The following is a 22,975-nucleotide window of genomic DNA, read 5'->3' as shown; positions in this document are numbered from 1 at the left end:
CGGGAGCCTCCTGTTTGGGGTTGTGAGCAGTAGGTGGCAGCGGTGGGTTGTTGATGAGAGGCCCGTGCTAAAACAGTGGGGGTTTATATTTGTCCTATTTCACATGTACAGGTGTGTATTATACACGTGTGTGAATTGGAAATGTGTTTTTGGCATATCCCAACTCCCCCTGAGATACCCTGGGGTCACGGCCAGGGTCGGCCATTATCAACAGCGACCCTGGAGCAATTTAGGGTTAAGTGCCTTGCTCAAGGGCACATCAACAGATTTCCCCACTTGGTCGGCTCTGGGATTCCAACTAGCAACATTTCAGTTACTGGCCCAACACTCTAACCGCTGGGCTACCTGCCGCCCATTGAAAGAGCCGTATGGATCAAGCATCTCGGTGGGAGAGCTGATCAAGGATAAGAGAATGAACAATGAATAAGAGTACATGGACCAGGAGGACCTGATCCTAGATCAGCACCCTTACTCTGATACGCTAGATACATACAGCCCTCTCCTGATCCCCCTAAAGAGGTGATGCTTTTCAGAAGCATAAGATCACGTGACTGGATATATCTACTGAATGTGTTCCTGTCCATAGAGCGTGTAAAGAACGTTACCGTTGTTCTAATTTCAGTACTTCTCAAGTGTTTTGAGGACATAGCCTAACCTACAATGTTTATGTCTCTTGAATTGCTGTGTCAACTTTTAATCAGGGTCTCACTCCCACCAGATATTCTCCCATCAGCCTTGGGATTCGAACCGTCAACCCTTACTGGCCCATCTCTCTAACCTCGAGGCTACCACCGCCCATAAATGCTGAGGTCTATTACAACTTCTACAGCATTTCCAATGAATATGTTGCAAGGTGGCGTGGCTTCACTGGAGCCTGGTTAGTGGTTCGGCCTACGTTTCCCCTAATTACAGACTCTATATTTCAACTCTGATATGAAAACAGACTTAAGCCGCTAATGTGAATATTGGCGGGTCCACTAAGTCCAGTAACCCCTGACAACCCTCAGCAGGGTTTATCACAACAGGTGCTAATGGGTCCTGAACTGCATCCTGAATGGCACCCTATTCCCTATATAGTGCACTACTAGGGCCCTGGTCAAAAGTAGTGTGTTATATAGGGAAGATAGAGTGCCATTTGAGACGTAGCCCTGGACTGGCTCTCTAAAACGGACTGGGGAATAACAGGAGCTTTAAGGCCAATTTCAGCCCAACCACCATGTTACAGTAAGCGCCCCAATGGTCCTGTAGTGGTCTAGTAGTGGTTAAAGCGCCCCAATGGTCCTGTAGTGGTCTAGTAGTGGTTAAAGCGCCCCAATGGTCCTGTAGTGGTCTAGTAGTTGTTAAATATCCCCAATGGTCCTGTAGTGGTCTAGTAGTGGTTAAATCTCCCCAATGGTCCTGTAGTGGTTAAATCTCCCCAATGGTCCTGTAGTGGTCTAGTTGTGGTTAAATCTCCCCAATGGTCCTGTAGTGGTCTAGTAGTGGTTAAATCTCCCCAATGGTCCTGTAGTGGTCTAGTAGTGGTTAAATCTCCCCAATGGTCCTGTAGTGGTCTAGTAGTGGTTAAATATCCCCAATGGTCCTGTAGTGGTCTAGTAGTGGTTAAACTGACCACTGGTGGGTTTAGTTTGTCCCGGCTCAGATCTCTGTGTGTTCTGTGGGAGACAGGTCAGTGTAGGACCAGAGAGAGAGAGAGCCTTATCCTCGGTTATGTAGCCCTGGCTGTGTCTCTGTCTGGGGCTGACCTCCATCCCTACCAGCCTATCTGTCTGCCTGCCTGCCTGCCTGCCTGCCTGCCTGCCTGCCTGCCTGCCTGCCTGCCTGCCTGCCTGCCTGTCTGTCTGTCTGTCTGTCTGTCTGTCTGTCTGTCTGTCTGTCTGTCTGTCTGTCTGTCTGTCTGTCTGTCTGTCTGTCTGCCAGTCTGTCTGCCTCTCTGTCTGTCTGCCAGTCTGTCTGCCTCTCTGTCTGTCTGTCTGTCTGTCTGTCTGTCTGTCTGTCTGTCTGTCTGTCTGTCTGTCTGTCTGTCTGTCTGTCTGTCTGTCTGTCTGTCTGTCTGTCTGCTCTAACAATGGGCCTGTTTGTAGCTGCTCTCTACACAGGGGGCTCATTTAGGGGCTTGAGGAATGCACCCCCCAAAATCTGCTGAGCGGAAATAATAAATTTGGGAAGCAGTAACTGGCGCCCCGATCTCTGCACCTGGTGGACCTAATTACATTTACCCCCCTACCCCTCGCCCCTCCCCCCGGCTGACACCAGTGCTGCACTCAGTTTAGTCAGTCAGTTAGTCACCCCTACCAATAACACACATGCACACACACACACACACCGGCTGACACCAGTCCAGTCAGTCACTGCTGTTCTCAGTCAGGAGGTGACTAACTCTGACTCTAGAACAGAACTGTCTTTATACTGTAGTGGAGCTGTAGCAGATAACCTGCAGGCGGTGTTGATATTACACACTCACTAGGGGATCTGGTTCTGGGTTGAGGGTGTGGGTGTGTCTGTGTGTGGACGTGTTTAACTATACTTGTGGGGACCAGAAGTCCCCACAAGAATAGTAAACAAACAAAAATTTGACCAACTGGGGACATTTTGTTATTCCCCACAAGGAAAAAGGCTATTTCTAGGGGGTTTAGAGTTAAGGTTAGAATGAGTGTTAGAATTAGGGTTAGGATTAGGGGTTAAAGGTTAGGGTTAGGGTTAAGGTTAGGTTTAGGGTTAAGGGTTAGGTCAAATTTAATTTAGAATGGGAATCAATTGTGTGTCCCCACAAGGATAGTAAAACAAGACTGTGTGTGTCTGTGTGTGTGTCAATGCCTGTATGTACATGTGAGTGCATGCATAGCCTATCTGTTTTCAGTCCATTTTCACATCTCAGGTTCAGTCATTGTACAATCAGCCGTGTTATTTAAGGACCTGCGGTAGCAGCAGCAGGGACCAGACTACCAACCAGTGAAGTGCAGTTTGACTCTGTGGTTTCATTTCCTCTGTGGAAGTGGTGTCTCAATGTGTTCCCTGTACCAGGACTCTGGCCAGTGTTCCCCACTGCTCAGACCCACCATAAACATGTCACCATGAACCTTACCACTCCACGCTGTCCAGCAGTGCACTGGGTTGAGGGGGAAGGGGCTGCTGGGATAGGTGACTGACTGACTGGCTGGTTGGTGGAAATAAACGTGGAAGGGAGGGTGGGTGGAGAGGAGGGGGGGTAGGGCCTGTGTCTTGAGGGAAGTTGGGTGGGGGGTAATGAAGGGGTACAGGGGGCGTCACTTCCTCTCTTGCCTCAGGAAGGCAAGTTGTGTTTTGTTGTGTGATGATGGTGATCACCGTCCGTCCTGTGGTTGGCTGGCCCATACAGGCTGGAGTCTGGACGTAGCGAGGGGTCTCTCTTTAACTATCTTGCCTAACTAGAACACGGCCATTACATCATGTCTGCCTCTTACTTATGCTGCTGGGATGTTTTCAGTCTCACCGTACTACCTGTTACAGGCCTGCCAGTAAGTTTGTTAAAAGCAACAACTCATTTAGTCACTTTGTGCAGTTGCGTTCACTGATTTTAAAGTGTTCTTCCTGTACCTACGTGCCACTGACTCAGGAGGGAGTGTGTTGTCTTGATCAGAGCATTTTAGCATCAGGTGACTTTAACAAAACCAATACAGTGAGGGAAAAAAGTATTTGATCCCCTGCTGATTTTGTACATTTGCCCACTGACAAAGAAATGATCAGTCTATACATTTAATGGTAGGTTTATTTGAACAGTGAGAGACAGAATAACAACAAAAACATCCAGAAAAACGCATGTCAAAAATGTTATAAATTGATTTTTTCATTTTAATGAGGGAAATAAGTATTTGACCCCCTTTCAATCAGAAAGATTTCTGGCTCCCAGGTGTCTTTTATACAGGTAACGAGCTGAGATTGGGAGCACACTCTTAAAGGGAGTGCTCCTAATCTCAGCTTGTTACCTGTATAAAAGACACCTGTCCACAGAAGCAATCAATCAATCAGATTCCAAACTCTCCACCATGGCCAAGACCAAAGAGCTCTCCAAAGATGTCAGGGACAAGATTGTAGACCTACACAAGGCTGGAATGGGCTACAAGACCATCGCCAAGCAGCTTGGTGAGAAGGTGACAACAGTTGGTATGATTATTCGCAAATTGAAGAAACACAAAAGAACTGTCAATCTCCCTCGGCCTGGGGCTCCATGCAAGATCTCACCTTGTGGAGTTGCAATGATCATGAGAACGGTGAGGAATCAGCCCAGAACTACACGGGAGGATCTTGTCAATGATCTCAAGGCAGCTGGGACCATAGTCACCAAGAAAACAATTGGTAACACACTACGCCTTGAAGGACTGAAATCCTGCAGTGCCCGCAAGGTCCCAATGCTCAAGAAAGCACATATACAGGCCCGTCTGAAGTTTGCCAATGAACATCTGAATGATTCAGAGGAGAACTGGGTGAAAGTGTTGTGGTCAGATGAGACCAAAATCGAGCTCTTTGGCATCAACTCAACTCGCCGTGTTTGGAGGAGGAGGAATGCTGCCTATGACCCCAAGAACACCATCCCCACTGTCAAACATGGAGGTGGAAACATTATGCTTTGGGGGTGTTTTTCTGCTAAGGGGACAGGACAACTTCACCGCATCAAAGGGACGATGGAAGGGGCCATGTACTGTCAAATCTTGGGTGAGAACCTCCTTCCCTCAGCCAGGGCATTGAAAATGGGTCGTGGATGGTTATTCCAGCATGACAATGACCCAAAACACACGGCCAAGGCAACAAAGGAGTGGCTCAAGAAGAAGCACATTAAGGTCCTGGAGTGGCCTAGCCAGTCTCCAGACCTTAATCCCATAGAAAATCTGTGGAGGGAGCTGAAGGTTCGAGTTGCCAAACGTCAGCCTCGAAACCTTAATGACTTGGAGAAGATCTGCAAAGAGGAGTGGGACAAAATCCCTCCTGAGATGTGTACAAACCTGGTGGCCAACTACAAGAAACGTCTGACCTCTGTGATTGCCAACAAGGGTTTTGCCACCATGTACTAAGTCATGTTTTGCAGAGGGGTCAAATACTTATTTCCCTCATTAAAATGTAAATCAATTTATAACATTTTTGACATGCGTTTTTCTGGATTTTTTTGTTGTTATTCTGTCTCTCACTGTTCAAATAAACCTACCATTAAAATGATAGACTGATCATGTCTTTGTCAGTGGGCAAATGTACAAAATCAGCAGGGGATCAAATACTTTTTTCCCTCACTGTACACCCTAGAACCAACAGACAGATAGACAGACCACCGCTGTGGACCACCTGTGTGGATGGTTTAGCCCTCTCTCCTCTCCAGGGGTCCACACCCTGGTCCTAATGGGGGGGTCCACACTCTGGCCCTAATGGGTGGGTCCACATCCTGGTCTTGGGGGGCTGTCAGGGGGGTGGGGGACCAGAGGGGGCCAGGGGGGTCTCTGCGCTGGTGGCCCCAGAGGGGAGCGGTTGGTTGGGGCTCTGGGAAGCTGGCCCCCTACCAGATACACACTCAGGCCAGCTGAGGTGTATGTGATTTACAGTGTGTGTGAGTGGATTGATCCAGGGCTAATAGCGTGGCCGGTGAGCAGCCCTCCATGACTCTGCTCTCTGCTCCTGTGGACAGCTCATTATTTTATTATTTTTAGTCACTTATTTAATCATGGGAGCCCAATTGAGACCAGGGTCTCATTTTTAATGGTGCTCTGACATAAAATAAAAGATACAACTACAAGATACAAGATAGAATAACCAGTACATTGCATTAGAACATCATAAACAAATTATTAGTCAATCAAAACAATTGCACACCTCGGTGAACTCATTTTATCATCAGGGTTTTAAAATGCCCTAGTGGCACCAGGGAATCCAAATGTAATGAATTTTGTAAGTAATTCCAAAATTGTGGAGCGTTAAAACTAAAAGCGGATTTACCTAGTTCGGTGGAGACCCGAGGAATCGCAAGAGTTAACCAACCCCGTGAACGTGTTTGGTATCTCATGTTTTTATACTTTAACAACAAAGGTAAGTCAGAAGCTTGTATAGTAGAGCTTTGTAAACAAAAAGGGAGTAATGAAGTGATCTACGGGACTTTAATGAGGACCAGCCAACATTTTGATACAGGATCCAGGGATGTGTATTAAAACAATCACCTGTGATAAAGCGAAGGACACTATGGTAGACGGCATCCAAATGTTTAAGAGTAGTTGCTGCTGCATTCTGGTAAATGGTGTCACCGTAGTTAAGAACTGGCAGGAAAGTTGACTGTACAATCTGCTTCCTGCTGTTTCTGGAGAGGCGTAAAGAACTGGCAGGAGAGTTACCTGTACAATCTGCTTCCTGCTGTATCTGGAGAGGCGTAAAGAACTGGCAGGAGAGTTACCTGTACAATCTGCTTCCTGCTGTTTCTGGAGAGGCGTAAAGAACTGGCAGGAGAGTTACCTGTACAATCTGCTTCCTGCTGTATCTGGAGAGGCGTAAAGAACTGGCAGGAGAGTTACCTGTACAATCTGCTTCCTGCTGTATCTGGAGAGGCGTAAAGAACTGGCAGGAGAGTTACCTGTACAATCTGCTTCCTGCTGTATCTGGAGAGGCGTAAAGAACTGGCAGGAGAGTTACCTGTACAATCTGCTTCCTGCTGTTTAGGGAGAGACATGATCTACAGTGGGGGAAAAAAATATTTAGTCAGCCACCAATTGTGCAAGTTCTCCCACTTAAAAAGATGAGAGAGGCCTGTAATTTTCATCATAGGTACACGTCAACTATGACAGACAAATTGAGGGAAAAAAATCCAGAAAGTCACATTGTAGGATTTTTTATGAATTTATTTGCAAATTATGGTGGAAAATAAGTATTTGGTCACCTACAAACAAGCAAGATTTCTGGCTCTCACAGACAAGGGCAAAGGGACCAGGACGACTGATCCGTGTAAAGGAAATAATGAATTGGGCCATGCATCGTGAGATTTTGAGTGAAAACCTCCTTCCATCAGCAAGGGCATTGAAGATGAAACGTTGCTGGGTCTTTCAGCATGACAATGATCCCAAACACACCGCCCGGGCAACGAAGGAGTGGCTTCGTAAGAAGCATTTCAAGGTCCTGGAGTGGCCTAGCCAGTCTCCAGATCTCAACCCCATAGAAAATCTTTGGAGGGAGTTGAAAGTCCGTGTTGCCCAGCGACAGCCCCAAAACATCACTGCTCTAGAGGAGATCTGCATGGAGGAATGGGCCAAAATACCAGCAACAGTGTGTGAAAACCTTGTGAAGACTTACAGAAAACGTTTCACCTGTGTCATTGCCAACAAAGGGTATATAACAAAGTATTGAGAAACTTTTGTTATTGACCAAATACTTATTTTCCACCATCATTTGCAAATAAATTCATTAAAAATCCTACAATGTGATTTTCTGGAGAAAAAAAGTATCATTTTGTCTGTCATAGTTGACGTGTACCTATGATGAAAATTACAGGCCTCTCTCATCTTTTTAAGTGGGAGAACTTGCACAATTGGTGGCTGACTAAATACTTTTTTCCCCACTGTATTTCTATAAAATAAGCCTACTTTAAATCTCAGCTTCTTAACTAGCTCATCCGTATGTTTTTTAAATGTCAAATTATTATCAATCCATGAGGGGGTGGATTTTTTGACCACTTTCCAGAATTTAGCTGGATTTCCACCACTCTCAGATACACAATTCAAGAAGTATGTTGACTTTGCTTTTAGAACCAGAGTAAGACATCTGTTTCTCAAATGTCTGAAGGACTGCCAGTCAGAGGTAGAATCAGTCAATCTAGCCTTAGCCCAAGCTAACTTTCTTTCATGAAATCTTTAAGACAATTCATGCATGAACCATGAGTTAGATCTGTCTTTTACCCTTAATCTCTTATATTGGGGCATAGTTATCTGCAACAGAGTTAAACAGAGAGGTAAAACATTTAAGTGCCTACCCCACATACACCCACCCTACCCCACATACACCCACCCTACCACATATACCCCGCTCTCCCAGCTTTTGACAGGAGGGGAATAATGCATTCATTAATGTGTCTTTCTAGTTTTATGTCTCCGAGCGGGTGGGAGAGGAGAGGTGTGCGGTCCTTTTCACAGTGGGTAAATCACAGTTAATGAAACACTCAGTCTCAGCGAGTGGAGCTCTGAGAGAAACCCTACCTACCTCCCTCCAGACCGCTGAGGTTGAGGTTTGGACCACTACAATATATTACCTGGTGGGAGACCACAAGCAAACACTGCCACTGCACTGCCATGCACTAGTGTAGCCCTAGTGCCCAGAAAAGGGGACGCAGTCCAATTGGCACCCTATTCCCTGTTTAGTGCATTTACTTTTGACCAGGGCCCATAGAGCTCTGGGCCCGTATCCACAAAGCATCTCAGAAAAGATCCTAGGAATCCTGTTAAAACCTGTTTTATGACTAAAAATACTCCCAGCTCAGAGTAGGTTTTAGGATGATGTTAAGACACTGCCCAGACAAGCTCTGAGCCAGGAGTAAAATCAACTCCTAAAAGTTGGTAATCACGACAGTTTGAGGTACCGCTAAGGAAAGATAGTGATGACGCATGCTGTTGCATGTAGGTCTAGATTATTTATGGATTCATCGTACAGAAATGCGGGAACCAACTGACTCGCTGCCTTTTCATCTATCAACAAGACACCTACAGTGCTTTCAGAAAGTATTCAGACCCCTTCAGTTGTTCCACATTTTGTTACATTACAGCCTTATTCTAAAATGGATGAAATGCATTTTTTTTCCCTCATCAATCTACACACATTACCCCATAATGATAAAGCGAAAACAGGTTTTTAGAAATGTTAGCAAATGTATTAAAAATAAAAAACAGAAATACCTTATTTACATAAGAATTCAGACCCTTTACTCAGTACTTTGTTGAAGCACCTTTGGCAGCGATTACAGCCTCGAAACTTCTGCCTTCTTGAAGGCCAACGGGTCACTGCGCAATAGCTAGCAGTAGTTTTCCCCCGGTCTAGCTAGCTAGCTTTTGTTGTCGGCTAGTTTGCAGCGGCTGCAGCAGGTGTTATCAAATGAATAGTGGTAGTGGTAGTATAGTGGTTGTATCATCTCCATTCTCTCTTAATGGAGAGGTGTTCTTAATTTACAGCTCCAGGCTACATGGACAGCCTCATTTCACATCTACAGTAACAGCATTGGGCTGGACCTTGGTGATGTGCTATGTTTGCTTTCAGTTCCAAAGCTGAATATGATAGCTCCAAAGCTGAATATGACAGCTCCAAAGCTGAATATGACAGCTCCACAGCTGAATATGACAGCTCCAAAGCTGAATATGATAGCTCCAAAGCTGAATATGACAGCTCCAAAGCTGAATATGACAGCTCCAAAGCTGAATATGACAGCTCCAAAGCTGAATATGACAGCTCCACAGCTGAATATGACAGCTCCACAGCTGAATATGACAGCTCCAAAGCTGAATATGACAGCTCCAAAGCTGAATATGACAGCTCCACAGCTGAATATGACAGCTCCAAAGCTGAAGATGACAGCTCCAAAGCTGAATATGACAGCTCCAAAGCTGAAGATGACAGCTCCAAAGCTGAATATGATAGCTCCAAAGCTGAATATGACATCTCCAAAGCTGAATATGACAGCTCCAAAGCTGAAGATGACAGCTCCAAAGCTGAATATGGGTCGTAGAAGAGCCTACTTGAGTAACTGGGATATTTTTTTCCTACTAAACAACATAGGCCTAGTTGAATGCACTGTCTGTAAGTCGCTCTGGATACGAGTGTCTGCTAAACACTTTAGCCTACGCTGAATGAACATAAAGGCAAGCGTTAAGAGACCTATAGCTATAGCCTAGCCTATAGACCTATAGGATGCATTAGAGGAGGGATGGAATCATGGCAGTGAAGACTGGTGGTGCATCTGTCAGCCATTACCCCAGCACGGCTTCAACGTGTGTGTATGTGAACACTGTGTGTGTGTGTGTGTGTGTGTGTGTGTGCATGCGAGCGTCCATCAGTGTGTAAGAGGGAGCCTTGTACGCTTGCCACTATGTCCATCCACACACACCCCAAATCCTCTGACCAGACCCACTGTCCACTTTCACCATTCTGCACACACAGACCGCAGGACCTAAGATGGGAAGATGGGCAAAGGTACTAGGGTGTGTTTTGGTGCACATAACACGTACCTAGCTACTGTTGTCCATGGACAACATTGGGCCCTGTAGAATTACATAAGGAACACTTAATTTAATAAGATCTCTATGTTGGGCCCACCCAAAGTGAACGCTCTCCGGAAAAGCTGCAGAAGTCGTTTTTATGAGGGGTTACAGGTCAGATCTAGTGTGAATCTGGGGCAACACCTCAGTGGGAGAGCTTTGAAGATGTTCACGGAGGTGCTTCAGAACAAAGTGCTTCTGCTTTATATGAATAAATCAGTGTGACCTCAGGCGGATACCAGGGTGTATTTTGGGACACAACACAACACGTTGCTACTTGCTTTCCTCTTCTACTTGACCATGTGATTTAAAGACCCTCAAACTGCACTTAGCGTTATCTATTTATTAGATTTGCTAGATTTGCCAGTGAGGCGAACACCATACACAGTGTCATTATATTGATACACTGTGATTGTCTGAATCAGGTTGTTTAGTGCTGGGCTGGAATAAAAGGCTGCCTCAGTAGTGGCTCTCCAGACCAGAGCTGTAGTTTTGAAGAACCCTTCCCCTAAAGGCTGTGGTTGCTTTTCTGCGTCCCAAATGGCCTAGGCTGAGCCCTACGGGCCCTGGTCAAATGTAATGCACTATATACTGAATAGAGTGCCATTTGGGATATAACCTTTGACCCTTGGGGCCACATGCTGCCAGTGTTTCTCTTCATGGCCACAGGGGGGCAGCACTTTCCCATAGCCCAGGCCAGACCAGGCAGAGGCAGGCACTAGGTAGGCAGGCACAGCTGGTGAGTGGCAGACACGGGGTGGGTTTATGGGGCATCTCCGCACTCCCACATGGCATCGCAGTGGGGAGGCTGTTTGAAGTTGGGCCTGGTTCACCTCAGGGTGTGACGGGAGGGAGAGAGAGATGGAGGGAGGGAGGGAGGGAGGGAGGGAGGGAGGGAGGGAGGGAGGGAGGGAGGGAGGGAGGGAGGGAGGGAGGGATGGAGGGAGAGAGGGAGGGAGGGAGGGAGGGAGAGAGGGAGGGAGGGAGGGAGGGAGGGAGGGAGGGAGGGAGGGAGAGAGGGAGGGAGAGAGGGAGGGATGGAGGGAGAGAGGGAGGGATGGAGGGAGAGAGGGAGAGAGGGAGGGAGGGAGGGAGGGAGGGAGAGAGGGAGGGAGGGAGGGAGGGAGGGAGGGAGGGAGGGAGGGAGGGAGGGAGGGAGGGAGGGAGGGAGAGAGGGAGGGATGGAGAGAGGGAGGGAGGGAGGGAGAGAGGGAGGGAGAGAGGGAGGGATGGAGAGAGGGAGGGAGGGAGGGAGGGAGGGAGGGAGGGAGGGAGGGAGAGAGGGAGGGAGAGAGGGAGGGATGGAGAGAGGGAGGGAGGGAGGGAGGGAGGGAGGGATGGAGGGAGAGATGGAGGGAGGGAGGGAGGGAGGGAGGGAGGGAGGGAGGGAGGGAGGGAGGGAGGGAGGGAGGGAGGGATGGAGGGAGAGAGGCTGTCCGTTGTTTGGCAGCACTGCAGAGCCGAGCCAAACGTCTGGAGCACAGCATGGGAAAGCACAGTGTGTGGAGGGTTGTCTAAACTATGGGCAACATGGTGACTGCAGTAAGGAAGAGGCTGCATAGTTAAAGTTGGATCAGATCAGAATAATAATAAAATGCCATTTAGCAGACGCTTTTATCCAAAGCGACTTACAGTCATGTGTGCATACATTTTTTTTAACGTATGGGTGGTCCCGGGGATCGAACCCACTACCCTGGCGTTACAAGCGCCATGCTCTACCAATTGAGCTACAGAGGACCACAGAAGACTTATGAGAAAGCCCAGTGCCAGCCAGCGCCATGGAAGGCTTCATTAAATACGTTGTGTAGCCTAGATTAGACCCAGCCTTCTTTGTTGTGCGTTTTTAATGAAAAGCTAATTTATCTAGTTTGTTGATGAGATGTGAGAGAGGGGTTTGGATACGAGGTGGTTTGTGGACGATCTCCAGCTGTGCTTAGCTTGAGGACGACGGCTAGTCTAGACAGCAGCCCATGACGTAATTTGTTAAACATCATCACACTAGCTAGCTACTGTTGTTTTGGTAAGAGTGACACACACCCAGTCCGAACACACAACCACTGCCTCCCCTCTTGACCACATGTGATTGTTATGAGGACCATTCAGTGACAGCTTTGTTGCTGTGTGTGTGTCATGTCTGCTGTTATATGATCAGGCTAACCTCTCTCTCCCTCCCCCTCTCCCTCCCCCTCCCCCTCCCCCTCTCCCTCTCTCTCTCCCGTCTGTCTCTCGTCAGACACAGATCCTCATCAGTTGGAGAACCAGGAGCAGCAGCAGCCCACCTATGTTGCCCTCAGCTACATCAACAGGTGAGCAGGCTACTAGCCTAACCCTGACCTATACTGAACAAAAATAGAAACGCAACATGCAACAATTTCAAAGATTTTGCTGAGTTACAGTTCATAAAAGGAAATCAGTCAATTTAAATAAATAAATTAGTCCCTAATCTATGGATTTCACATGACTGGGAAGTGGGCCCACCCGCTGGGGACCCAGGCCCAGCCAATCAGAATTAGTTTTTCCCTACAAAAGGGCTTTATTACAGACAGAAATACTCCTCAAAAATACTATTTGTTCAGTGTATATACCAATCAGACCTTTAACCATGTCCCAAAGGATCATGGTTATGAAATCCCTAATGAGCGGTATTCTTATGGTTCAGTTTAAACTGTCCTAACTCTGGCCAGAAAAGGGATTAATGACCAAATGTCATTAGTAAATAGTTGATTAAACAGTTACTTATCTCAGTATGACCCTGTGAAGGTTTGTGTTTGAGGTCTAAGTCTATGCTACATGATAGGTGTATCGGAGGTAAGAACGTGCCTTAAGCTCACCAATGGTGCTATCCAATAGGATCCTTTTCTATAGCACAACTGGTTGGTACGTTGTCAAGAAGACCTCTGGTTGGAGTCCAGTAAGGGGACAGGGACAGTGGAGGAAGAAAAGCTGTTAGCAGCACATTGACTTCGGTTTCATAGGGCCATGCACTTCAACCTCCGAGGGAATCTGGTCCCAGTGTGTGTGTGTGTGTGTGTGTGTGTGTGTGTGTGTGTGTGTGTGTGTGTGTGTGTGTGTGTGTGTAGCCTAGTTCCACTAGCAACTTCCATCTAGCAGCAGTCAGTCTCATCTGGTGGATAACTCAGTTTAATTGTGTTAGCATTGGGTAACAGGATGTTAAGTTACCCTGGGTCCTACATTAATAGACCAAGATGACATTTCAATCTCATCCCAGTTCTCTTTGATATGGAGATATAAAAAGGTCGAAGGCAATCTGAGGCAGTAGTGTAACTGTATGAAAAACGTGGTCCTCTGTAGCTCAGCTGGTAGAGCACGGCGCTTGTAACGCCAAGGTAGTGGGTTCGATCCCCGGGACCACCCATACACAAAAATGTATGCACGCATGACTGTAAGTCGCTTTGGATAAAAGCGTCTGCTAAATGGCATATTATTATTATTTATATTATTAAAAAGGGGCTAGCTACCACTGTCTGTCTCCCCGTCTTTAGACACACATCTTGATGCGGTTTCAGCTTTCATCTGTTCATTTCACTTCTGCTTTAACAGTGTCTGTGTGAACAGTTCATTTTTATGACTTACATTTACACAAGACTTTACAATGTAACAACGTTTTGGTCAGAGATATAGGCCTACTGTTAAACATGACGTTTGGTCAGAGATATAGGCCTACTGTTAAACATGACGTTTGGTCAGAGATATAGGCCTACTGTTAAACATGACGTTTGGTCAGAGATATAGGCCTACTGTTAAACATGACGTTTGGTCAGAGATATAGGCCTACTGTTAAACATGACGTTTGGTCAGAGATATAGGCCTACTGTTAAACATGACGTTTGGTCAGAGATATAGGCCTACTGTTAAACAGGAAGTTTGGTCAGAGATATAGGCCTACTGTTAAACATGAAGTTTGGTCAGCGATATAGGCCTACTGTTAAACATTAAGTTTGGTCAGAGATATAGGCCTACTGTTAAACATGAAGTTTGGTCAGAGATATAGGCCTACTGTTAAACATGAAGTTTAGTCAGAGATATAGGCCTACTGTTAAACATGAAGTTTGGTCAGAGATATAGGCCTACTGTTAAACATGAAGTTTGGTCAGAGATATAGGCCTACTGTTAAACATGAAGTTTGGTCAGAGATATAGGCCTACTGTTAAACATGACGTTTGGTCAGAGATATAGGCCTACTGTTAAACATGAAGTTTGGTCAGAGATATAGGCCTACTGTTAAACATGACGTTTGGTCAGAGATATAGGCCTACTGTTAAACATGAAGTTTGGTCAGAGATATAGGCCTACTGTTAAACATGAAGTTTGGTCAGCGATATAGGCCTACTGTTAAACATGAAGTTTGGTCAGAGATATAGGCCTACTGTTAAACATGAAGTTTGGTCAGAGATATAGGCCTACTGTTAAACATGAAGTTTAGTCAGAGATATAGGCCTACTGTTAAACATGAAGTTTGGTCAGAGATATAGGCCTACTGTTAAACATGGGAATGATAGACTCAGAGCATATGTTGTTGTACAGTGACTTCAGCGGTATAAGTTTGTAACGGAGGAGGTTCTGTGAACAACCACGCTGGCACGATGAGACTAACCTTGCCTAAGACCTGACACGCATTAGCTCCCTGAGCTAATACCTAGGCTTTAGCTCAGCAGGCTAGTACAGCCTTGTGGCGCGCAAGTCAATCAATCTATCAAATTGTATTTAAAAAGCCCTTTTTTTACATCAGCAGATGTCACAAAGTGCTATACAGAAACCCTGCCTAAAACCCCAAACAGCAGCAATGCAGATGTAGAAGCACGGTGGCTAGGAAAAACTCCCTAGAAAGGCAGAAACCTAGGAAGAAACCTAGAGAGGAACCAGGCTCTGAGGGGTGACCCGGATTCAAACCGAGTTGGTCATATATGATGTGTGGTTGTGTGTCCTCTCTCATCATCCATCTCTCTCTGCCTCCTCCCTTCCCCAGGTTTATGACAGAGGCAGCGCGTCGGGAGCACCATGAGAGGCTGAAGAGGAAGGTGCACCCCAAGCTGTCTCAGACAGGCAGTCTGTCTCGTAGCAGTAACATCTCCACTCCTCCCAGACACAGCAGTGGGAACCTCACCCCGCCTGTCACCCCTCCCATCACACCCTCTTCCTCCTTTCGTAGCAGCACTCCTACGTGTAAGATACCGTGTGACAACAGAGTAGACCACCGTCATCTAGGAGGCAGGCGGCAGTAGTTTATGTAATATGGATTATGTCACTTCATTGTCCCATATTTTGGTTTGGATCAGGAAGTGCCTCTTTAAGTTTCAGGAGAATACAGGGAATATATGTGTAATGTCTCACAGCAGGGTCCTTAGAGAAGCAGAGAGGGTTGACTCTCACGGTCAGTTGGTAGAGGCCTGCACAGGGAAGGTACAGGGCTATGTCTAATATTACAGAGCTTAATTCCTCAGAATCTCATCATTTTAAGTTTCCATGGCATTTGCTTACTTGTGTTCATTGTTTGTGTCTTTCCCATGTCGCCACTTAGTAAGATATGCTGGGTCTTTCAATCCTAATTGCTGTCTCTTTGGTTCTTGTGGTTGTGGAGTCAAATCTTATGTTGCATTGCCTTAACCCTAGGACCTTGTGAAACGGGCTAAATTCTTTCCCACAAAACAGTCTCTCCACAATTTCGGGCTCAGTAACAAGGCAACAGTAGAACCCTGTGGGAACCCTACAGCCAGAACACATGTGGAAGGCTTGAGTCTGAATCTGTCTCAGCACATCAGCCGGTCCAAAACCCCTGAGGCTAGGATGCCCATGCCAGCCATAGGATGCATCCCAAATGGCACTCTATTATAGTGCACTACTTTTGACCAGAGCCCTATGGGCCCTTGTCAAAAGTAGTACACTATATATAGGGAATAGGGTCCCATTTGGGACTGAGCCTTAGTCATTAACTGTGCTTGAATCAGAGCAGAGTACTGGAGCTGCTGAAATAGGAGTATTAGTCTAATTGTTTATGGATGGCAGTAAGCACGTTTTATGACAAATCGTATTTTGTTGGGTGTTGTGTGTGTGTGTGTGTGGTGTGTGTGTGTGTGTGTGTGTGTGTGTGTGTGTGTACCTGTGTCTGTATGTGTTTCTCCCCTCCAGGCAGTGAGTATGATGAGGAGGAGGAGGAGGAGGAGGACTATGAGGAGTCAGACAGTGGTGAGTCCTGGACCACAGAGAGTGCCATCAGCTCAGAGTCTATCCTCAGCTCCATGTGTATGAACGGAGGAGAGGAGAAACCCTTCGCCTGCCCTGTGCCTGGCTGCAAGAAGAGATACAAGGTGGGCCAACCGCACTCAGTCCATGAATCAATACCATGTGTAAATGGAAAAACCTCAAATAGCTTTTAACTAGAGTCCTGAGTTGAACTAAGAGTCAGAGTGTTTCCTCATCAGGTCATGTGGTCAGGAAAGTCTCCTGTCCCTACCTACCCGTCTGTGGATATTGGCTAGATACATAGTCTATGCTTTCTGTTCAAGTGACTGCTTCTCCTTCTCATAAGACTCCAAATTAAAACCATCCATTACCCAAGATGTTGGTTTGGTCCTAAACAGACCAAGGCTCTGCATACAGATAAAGCAACACCTCACGGCACAACGCCTCTCCCCTATTTGACCTAGATAGTTTGTGTGTATCTACTGATATGTAGGCTACGTGTGCCTTTTTAAAATTGATGTAGTTCTGTTCTTGTCTGTTAATGTTCTGTATTATGTCATGTTTCATGTTTTGTGTGGACCCCAGGAAGAGTAGCTGCTGCTTTCGCAACAACTAATATGGATCCTAATAAAATACCAAATACCAAAATGCTGCGGTAATGACACTGTGATGTCCATATTACAACCCAGTTCAAACGGATTGTCAAATACCGCCATAGAGTTACCGCAGTTGAGAAAACAGGGTGTTAGTCAAACATTACAGCATGTCAACATCTTGAAATGCAAAACATCCACGTCCACTGCAGTGATTTAGGGAGGTTTTTACAGGATTTTCCATTCCCATCTGGGTTGGCTGTGTGTCCGGGATAAATGGTGTTCAGCTTGAGAAAATGGCATTGCTGACGTGAATGACAGGATTATGGCTGATGACACACTTAGTAGTAGACTGTAGGCCAGATGTCAAACTCATTCCACAGAGGGCCGAGTGTCTACGGGTTTTCGCTCCACCCTTGGAACTTGATTGATGAATTAACACCCCTCACCTGATTGTCTAGGTCTTATTTGAAAGGAAAAAACTAAAACCCGCAGACACCCCTGCTGAGTTTACGTTTGACACCCCTGCTTTACTAGAAACATGATATAGAGTTAGTAATAGACTCTAGGCCCGGGGTGTCAAACATACTCAATGTATGTGGCACCTTAAGTGGGGAGGACGCGCTCGTGGTAATGGCTAGAATTAGTGGAATGGTATCAAATACATCAAACACATGGTTTCCAGGTGTTTGATGCCATTCCATTTGCTCCGTTCCAGCCATTATCAGCAGCCTCCTGTGAACTAAATATACACTGCTCAAAAAAATTAAGGGAACACTAAAATAACACATCCTAGATCTGAATGAATGAAATAATCTTATTAAATACTTTTTTCTTTACATAGTTGAATGTGCTGACAACAAAATCACACAACAATTATCAATGGAAATCAAATTTATCAACCCATGGAGGTCTGGATTTGGAGTCACCCTCAAAATTAAAGTGGAAAACCACACTACAGGCTGATCCAACTTTGATGTAATGTCAAAATTAGGCTCAGTAGTGTGTGTGGCCTCCACGTGCCTGTATGACCTCCCTACAACGCCTGGGCATGCTCCTGATGAGGTGGTGGATGGTCTCCTGAGGGATCTCCTCCCAGACCTGTACTAAAGCATCCGCCAACTCCTGGACAGTCTGTGGTGCAACGTGGCGTTGGTGGATGGAGCGAGACATGATGTCCCAGATGTGCTCAATTGGATTCAGGTCTGGGGAACGGGCGGGCCAGTCCATAGCATCAATGCCTTCCTCTTGCAGGAACTGCTGACACACTCCAGCCACATGAGGTCTAGCATTGTCTTGCATTAGGAGGAACACAGGGCCAACCGCACCAGCATATGGTCTCACAAGGGGTCTGAGGATCTCATCTCGGTACCTAATGGCAGTCAGGCTACCTCTGGCGAGCACATGGAGGGCTGTGCGGCCCCCCAAAGAAATGCCACCCCACACCATGACTGACCCACCGCCAAACCGGTCATGCTGGAGGATGTTGCAGGCAGCAGAACGTTCTCCACGGCGTCTCCAGACTCTGTCATGTCTGTCAGGTGTGCTCAGTGTGAACCTGCTTTCATCTGTGAAGAGCACAGGGCGCCAGTGGCGAATTTGCCAATCTTGGTGTTCTCTGGCAAATGCCAAACGTCCTGCACGGTGTTGGGCTGTAAGCACAAACCCCACCTGTGGACGTCTGGCCCTCATATCACCCTCATGGAGTCTGTTTCTGACCGTTTGAGCAGACACATGCACATTTGTGGCCTGCTGGAGGTCATTTTGCAGGGCTCTGGCAGTGCTCCTCCTTGCACAAAGGCGGAGGTAGCAGTCCTGCTGCTGGGTTGTTGCCCTCCTACGGCCTCCTCCACGTCTCCTGATGTACTGGCCTGTCTCCTGGTAGCGCCTCCATGCTCTGGACACTACGCTGACAGACACAGCAAACCTTCTTGCCACAGCTCGCATTGATGTGCCATCCTGGATGAGCTGTACTACCTGAGCCACTTGTGTGGGTTGTAGACTCGGTCTCATGCTACCACTAGAGTGAAAGCACCGCCAGCATTCAAAAGTGACCAAAACATCAGCCAGGAAGCATAGGAACTGAGAAGTGGTCTGTGGTCTCCACCTGCAAAACCAGTCCTTTATTGGGGGTGTCTTGCTAATTGCCTATAATTTCCACCTGTTGTCTATTCGATTTGCACAACAGCATGTGAAATGTATTGTCAATCAGTGTTGCTTCCTAAGTGGACAGTTTGATTTCACAGAAGTGTGATTGACTTGGAGTTACATTGTGTTGTTTAAGTCTTCCCTTTATTTTTTTGAGCAGTGTACTTTAAAATGACTAAAATCAAATCGAAACACTGTAGAAATTATATTGGACCTACATTCAAACAGTTTCTTGACTGTGTCCAGCTCGCTGACCGGATGCGACCCCCGGGGCAACATTGAATTGACACCCCTTCACTAGGCTGTACAAGAAGCATGCAGAGATTAAGGACGTTGTGTTGAGTTAGTTCAACTGACAGAAGACATCTGGACAAATATAGGCTTCTTGAATCCTTTGCGAGATGGACAAATAATCAAGTATATTTTTATATATTCTATTCTGTCACTATGTTGTACAGTAAACATACAGAGAGATGTGTAGTTAGGTTTAGTGTTATGAGAGAATCATGACTGTTATACAGTGGGGAAGAAAAGTATTTAGTCAGCCACCAATTGTGCAAGTTCTCCCACTTAAAAAGATGAGAGAGGCCTGTAATTTTCATCATAGGTACACGTCAACTATGACAGACAAAATGAGAAAATCTTTTCCAGAAAATCACATTGTAGGATTTTTTATGAATTTATTTGCAAATTATGGTGGAAAATAAGTATTTGGTCAATAACAAAAGTTTCTCAATACTTTGTTATATACCCTTTGTTGGCAATGACACAGGTCAAACGTTTTCTGTAAGTTTTCACAAGGTTTTCACACACTGTTGCTGGTATTTTGTCCCATTCCTCCATGCAGATCTCCTCTAGAGCAGTGATGTTTTGGGGCTGTCGCTGGGCAACACAGACTTTCAACTCCCTCCAAATATTTTCTATGGGGTTGAGATCTGGAGACTGGCTAGGCCACTCCAGGACCTTGAAATGCTTCTTACGAAACCACTCCTTCGTTGCCCGGGCGGTGTGTTTGGGATCATTGTCATGCTGAAAGACCCAGCCACGTTTCATCTTCAATGCCCTTGCTGATGGAAGGAGGTTTTCACTCAAAATCTCACGATACATGGCCCCATTCATTCTTTCCTTTACACGGATCAGTCGTCCTGGTCCCTTTGCAGAAAAACAGCCCCAAAGCATGATGTTTCCACCCCCATGCTTCACAGTAGGTATGGTGTTCTTTGGATGCAACTCAGCATTCTTTGTCCTCCAAACACGACGAGTTGAGTTTTTACCAAAAAGTTCTATTTTGGTTTCATCTGACCATATGACATTCTCCCAATCCTCTTCTGGATCATCCAAATGCACTCTAGCAAACAGACGGGCCTGGACATGTACTGGCTTAAGCAGGGGGACACGTCTGGCACTGCAGGATTTGAGTCCCTGGCGGCGTAGTGTGTTACTGATGGTAGGCTTTGTTACTTTGGTCCCAGCTCTCTGCAGGTCATTCACTAGGTCCCCCCGTGTGGTTCTGGGATTTTCTTGTGATCATTTTTACCCCTTTGGGTGAGATCTTGCGTGGAGCCCCAGATCGAGGGAGATTATCAGTGGTCTTGTATGTCTTCCATTTCCTAATAATTGCTCCCACAGTTGATTTCTTCAAACCAAGCTGCTTACCTATTGCAGATTCAGTCTTCCCAGCCTGGTGCAGGTCTACAATTTTGTTTCTGGTGTCCTTTGACAGCTCTTTGGTCTTGGCCATAGTGGAGTTTGGAGTGTGACTGTTTGAGGTTGTGGACAGGTGTCTTTTATACTGATAACAAGTTCAAACAGGTGCCATTAATACAGGTAACGAGTGGAGGACAGAGGAGTCTCTTAAAGAAGAAGTTACAGGTCTGTGAGAGCCAGAAATCTTGCTTGTTTGTAGGTGACCAAATACTTATTTTCCACCATAATTTGCAAATAAATTCATTAAAAATCCTACAATGTGATTTTCTGGATTTTTTTTCTCAATTTGTCTGTCATAGTTGACGTGTACCTATGATGAAAATTACAGGCCTCTCTCATCTTTTTAAGTGGGAGAACTTGCACAATTGGTGGCTGACTAAATACTTTTTTTCCCCACTGTATGAGACTGATCCAGTGTTCTCCAAATCCAGTTGAAGACCCTGATTGGTTGAATATTTGAATCAGATGTGTGTGAATCAGGGCTGGATCAAAAGCCCCTGTACACACCCAGTAGCACTCCAGGACTGGAGTTGGCGAACACTGGACTAATTCAACCTTAGCTTACTCTGCCCACTTACACTCTGTACTGTCCCCTCCCCCTCATTCAGAATGTGAACGGGATCAAGTACCACGCCAAGAACGGCCACCGGACACAGATCCGCGTCCGCAAGCCCTTCAAGTGCCGCTGTGGGAAGAGCTACAAGACGCCCCAGGGCCTGAGGCACCACACCGTCAACTTCCACCCGCCCGTCTTTGCCCACATCCGCAAGATTCAGCAGTAGCACCCCCCCACCCCATTTTCTTCATATCTTTGTACTTTTTCACATTTGAGCTATCATGTGTCTTTTTGATATATTTTTGGCACATCGTGCTTACTGTTAAGATGATGATGATGCTATGTTTGAAATAGTGCGTACTGCCGCGTTCAAAACAACTCGGAACTCAGAACTCTTCGACTTCAGTGCAGGGATCTTTTTTTATTTTTGTGACTGGCTCTGACTTCCGAACGGTCATCCAGCTCGGAATTCCAAGTCGGAAACTCTGGCATCTTTATAGAGCTCCGACTTTCCGACCTGAAGATCACTGACGTCATGATTTGACCTCTTTTTTCCCCCCCGAGTTCCCAGTTGTCTTGAAAGCACCATGAGTTAAGGTTCATAGCCCTGCCCCTGGGCTGTGTTCGGCAGAGCAAATCGTGGTGGAATATTTACATACAGATATGTTGTGTACGTTACCACTTACTGAACTTGACTCGAGTGTTCAGGTAATGTTGTGTTCGAAAGAAAGGGCATGAGAGTGGAGAGGCCAGGGGAGAAAGCAAGCATCACCACCACAAAGTGGAGGCAAGAAAATCTGAATGTTTGTGAAATATAACAATGTCTATACATCCTGTGTAGCTCAGTTGGTAGAGCATGGCGCTTGCAATGCCAGGGTTGTGGGTTTGATTCTCACAGGGGACCATTTTATTTTTTAAAGGTATGAAAATGTATGTATGCCCTTGCTCTGGATAAGAGTGTCTGGTAAAATAGTAGGCTATTATATATTTTTCCCATTCTGAAAGTATAGTTTTAAGATTCACTTTTCTAGTATTACTTTATTTTTTTTTTTTTTTGTGTTTTAGCACCAAAATACTATCTCAGGTGAGAGTTTGCCGCCAGCATTTCAGCACCACAATCCTAATCACAATCCTTCCCGTGTTCTGATAGGTACGCGACCCAAATGGCACCCTATTCCCTATATAGTGCACTACTTTTGACTATAGCCCTATGGGCCCTGGTCCAACAAAAGTAGTGCGCTAAATAGGGAATAGGGTGCCATTTGGGATACAAATAGTATTTTAGGATCGGCTGTTATGCTGTTCACTGGAATCTTGGGATTGGGTGTCACAGCAGTCCCAGTATTCCGGAACCCATTCCCAGTATTCCGGAACCCTTCCATTCAAGGGTGCTGAGCAGTTATCTTCTTTGCCATAGCCTTGTGAAGCATTTAAGCACTTTGTAGTAACCAGTTGGCAACAGAATTAGGATGGTTTTCGTTGCCAATAACTCTTGTCTGCTACATGTCTGGTCGGTGTGTGCAGCAGCA

The 22,975-nt window shown here is 46.1% G+C and overlaps 1 protein-coding gene across 1 annotated transcript in view; it reads left to right on the top strand.

Moving 5' to 3' along the window:
* The window catches only part of LOC311120319 (juxtaposed with another zinc finger protein 1-like), a gene marked incomplete at both ends in the record, with an annotated part of 35,674 nt that extends 14,002 nt beyond the window's left edge, over positions 1–21,672 (top strand). Inside the window, 4 exons of the mRNA XM_084194941.1 lie at positions 12,475–12,547; positions 15,229–15,425; positions 16,389–16,567; positions 21,499–21,672. Of these exons, the coding sequence (XP_084051067.1) occupies positions 12,475–12,547; positions 15,229–15,425; positions 16,389–16,567; positions 21,499–21,672 (623 nt within the window). The remainder of the gene's footprint in view (positions 1–12,474; positions 12,548–15,228; positions 15,426–16,388; positions 16,568–21,498) is intronic.
* Positions 21,673–22,975: the final 1,303 nt, after the last annotated feature.

This window comes from Coregonus lavaretus (assembly GCF_964263955.1).
Source record: "Coregonus lavaretus genome assembly, contig: HAP1_SCAFFOLD_166, whole genome shotgun sequence".
In the NCBI taxonomy this organism is placed as follows: Eukaryota; Metazoa; Chordata; class Actinopteri; order Salmoniformes; family Salmonidae; genus Coregonus; species Coregonus lavaretus.
This window is presented reverse-complemented; position numbering and strand designations above follow the sequence as displayed.